The following is a 3,652-nucleotide window of genomic DNA, read 5'->3' on the forward strand; positions in this document are numbered from 1 at the left end:
AGCCATCACCTCAAATTATTTAGTTAGTAATAGCACAAGGCTAACTTTACATCAATGCTATATTCATGTAATTTTTTCTTTACAATTTTGTATGTCTCAAGTTAGTCTCACTATTGATTTCCAAGACATTGTGTTATATTGGTCCTTTATCTTGGATGCTGTTGTGCTATTTTTTTAGAATTCTATTGGTGAGTGATATTTTGTCCACAATATATCCTAAACTACTAGGCCACATTATTATTCCCTAATACACTACTGTTTTTCTGTTGTTGTCTGTGATGCATATATGCACGCCAAGTTGCAGATATGCAGCTAGACTCAAATAATCTCAGTGGCCGAATTGCGCAGCGGTTCTTTGAAGTTTCTAAATACAAGTATGAATGGTAGATTAGTAGTTAAATGATCATTTAAAATACCATTTAAACATATCTTTCTCTAGACCAAAAAAGCATATCTTTCTATCCCTTCCCCAAGTATGAGGTGTGTGTATCGATGAAACACTAGAAAAGTGGTTCCATTACACTTTCTTTACTGTGCTTCTCACATTGCAGTTTTAGCATAAATAATTTGAATTGCAGTTTTTTTAACACGAATGACATGAAGCCGTGTTATCACATTTACAATCGCTTTACAGGATACCATGATGATGGGCGCTGACTATTATCAAACACGAAAAAAACTTAGGTACACATGAGGGTGATAGATGATGTTGATCATGTGTTTGCTGAGGAAGTGGAGAGTCCTATTCCTATTTGTGAAAGGGATGTCGAGACTATTGGATTCAACCCCAATGCTAGAGACAAACCTGTCTGCGAAAATAGCTTTTATTTTGATAAGTTTATAATGAACATGAAATAACTTTAAAGAATTATTGTTATAGTATCTCTCTTGAAACTGATATACTGATAGGAAATTTGCAGGAAAGTCGAGAATATCGTATACCATTCCTGAAATCAGTCTGTGATCCTGTATCTCTAACATTTAAAATGCCCATAATTTTTCAGGAAAGTCGAGAACGTCTTCGCTTTTAAGGTAACCAATCCTCAAATTCACAGTTGGTCTTTATACCATTAAAACTGCAGCAAAGCCGTTTGTGATCCATCAGATCTAACCTTAAATTATATCACTGTAGACTTGAAATCTTCATGTATATTCTCTACATGATTCTTCTATTTTTAATATTTGAAGACTTGAAATCTGGCTATGCACGATTCTTAATCTCGATACTATCAATTGATCATTTTTCGATTACTTATTATAAGATTGTGAATGTAGGGATAAAGGACTAAGTTTGTTTGTATGAATGTGCAGGGCTGAACATGGAACTGTTATGTTAGTCTAAGAAATGGTTAGTCTAAATTGCTAAGATAATAATTCTGTCGAGACATTTACGTATTGAATGTATCTTTTGAACCATACTACAGTGAGAGTATTACTAAAGAATTATATACAGAAGCTTTGTTGATGAAGGGCAAGAGACCAAACAACTTTGAAACCATGACAAAGACAGAGTTTCTAACTCTCACTCAGATTTGAATTCCAATGCTAATTGATCAATGAGTTTGGAAACACGAGAGTGAAAGGCATGAAGTGATGAAGAACATAAGTCTTGATTTTGTTGAGGATGACACTTGTGGTGTCTTGAAGGAGAGTTTTGCAATTTTGTCTACTAGAGTTGATATTTTTTCTGTCCAAAATAAATGATTTCATATGATACTTAAATAGTTTGATTAAAAGATTTGAAGATCTTTCATTTTAAAATAGCAGGTATGGTTTACGAAAGAATCACCTTCATCAATGTCGTTGACGTTATGAGTTTTTTAAATTTGTGTAGCTGAGTTCAATAGGCTTATAAGAATTTCCACCAATATCAATAGTGATGTTTTATAACAAAATTACAAAACTATATATAGGAATAATTCTAAAAAGAACTATAAAATAATTCTTTTACTAATAATATTGATGTGGTTAGTTATCAATAATTTTCAAACTTTCAACATTTGATTTTTGAAATTATCCACCAGCCAAGAAGGCCCAAAGTTATAGTAATACTACTAATAATAATTTATAGTGAAATAAAAAGGCCTACAAATTAATTGAAAATATTCTTTTTATTATTATAGTGTGAGAAGTAGTATGTTCAATTTATGGATATGTTATGATAAAACAATTAAAACATTCAATTTAAAAATAAACGTATCAATTTTTCTTTGTATCCTCATATTTATTTTCATATAATTTTTATTTAACTATCTTATTTAATTTTTTATGTAAAATAAATTATTTAAAATAAATGGGCGTACCACACTGGTACCCGTGCGAATGCACGGTTTTCACGTTAATATTCAAAATATTGAATATTAACGGAAGCACGGAGTTATTGATTAAAATATTAAATATTAACGGGAGTACGAATTTTGAATATTAACAAGAATAAATTTAGAATATTAACGGAAACCCGAAGTTACTGATCAAAATAGTAAATATTAACGTGAACACAGAGTTATTGACAAAATATTGAATATTAAAGAGAACACGAACTTATTGATAATTTTTTTGAATATTAGCATAAACATTAAGTTATTGATAAATTTTTTGAACATTAATGAGAACAAATTTGGAATATTAACGGGAGCATAAAGTTATTGATTGAAATATTGAATATTAACGGGAACACGGAGTTACTGATCAAAATAATAAATATTAACGGGAACATGAAGTTACTAATCAAAATATTGAATATTAACAGGAACAAATTTGAAATATTAACGAGAATACGAAGTTACTGATCAAAATAATGAATATTAGCGGGAACATGAAGTTAGTGATCAAAATATTGAATATTAACGGTAACCTAAAATTATTGATCAAAATATTAAATATTAACGAGAACATGAAGTTATTGATCAATTGATCAAAATATTTTTATAATCTATACATTTTTTTACACATATTATTTCTCAATGGATCCTCTGCATTTTTTAAATGCATCCTTAGATTAATTACTTTTTATTTTCAATCTTCAATTTTTTTAATATTAGTATTTTTATTTTTTTTCCATTTTAATCCAAATTTAGTCTTTTACTAATACCTTTTACTAATATTTATTGATCAAAATATCTCAAACTTTGGCCCAACCTATGAATACGAAATTTATGTGCAGGTTATATATAAGACAATAGAAATTCAATACTTTTATCAAACAATTTCTTTTACATTTTTGGAAATTTGATCAAGCCTTTTCATAAATTTTAAAAATGATAAAATTGTTTTTTTAGAAAATGAATTCTTAATTTGTATCTATTTTTTTTCATAGATGTATTATTCATTCTAAAACAATATAAACTTTATTTTCTAAATTACTTTTTATTTTATGTATTCAATTATGTTAATATTAGAATTTTTATAACTTTTTTCAATTTTAACCAAAATATAATCTTTTACTAATACCTTTTATTTGCCTCAATCCAAATGCGCGAAAACAACGGATACCCGTGCGACCGCACGGGTAAGACACTAGTATATATCCTATTATTGAAAAACGGGTGCAAATTCAAAAGAATATTTAACATAAAAAGTATATTACTCTGTTCTAAAAAATGGGTGTAAAAAGAACAAATGTTGGCAGTTTTGTAAAATAAAGTTATCTTAA

At 28.3% G+C, this 3,652-nt stretch overlaps 1 protein-coding gene across 1 annotated transcript in view; it reads left to right on the forward strand.

The window, feature by feature from the left end:
* LOC131640983 (uncharacterized) overlaps positions 1–2,670 on the forward strand; it is a 5,495-nt gene extending 2,825 nt beyond the window's left edge. The window contains exons 8-10 of the mRNA XM_058911324.1: positions 921–1,032; positions 1,312–1,377; positions 1,664–2,670. Of these exons, the coding sequence (XP_058767307.1) occupies positions 921–1,031 (111 nt within the window). The 3' untranslated portion in view covers position 1,032; positions 1,312–1,377; positions 1,664–2,670. The remainder of the gene's footprint in view (positions 1–920; positions 1,033–1,311; positions 1,378–1,663) is intronic.
* The last annotated feature ends 982 nt before the right edge of the window (positions 2,671–3,652 follow it).

The sequence above is a fragment of the Vicia villosa genome, unplaced genomic scaffold (genome assembly GCF_029867415.1).
Source record: "Vicia villosa cultivar HV-30 ecotype Madison, WI unplaced genomic scaffold, Vvil1.0 ctg.003440F_1_1, whole genome shotgun sequence".
Taxonomy (NCBI): Eukaryota; Viridiplantae; Streptophyta; class Magnoliopsida; order Fabales; family Fabaceae; genus Vicia; species Vicia villosa.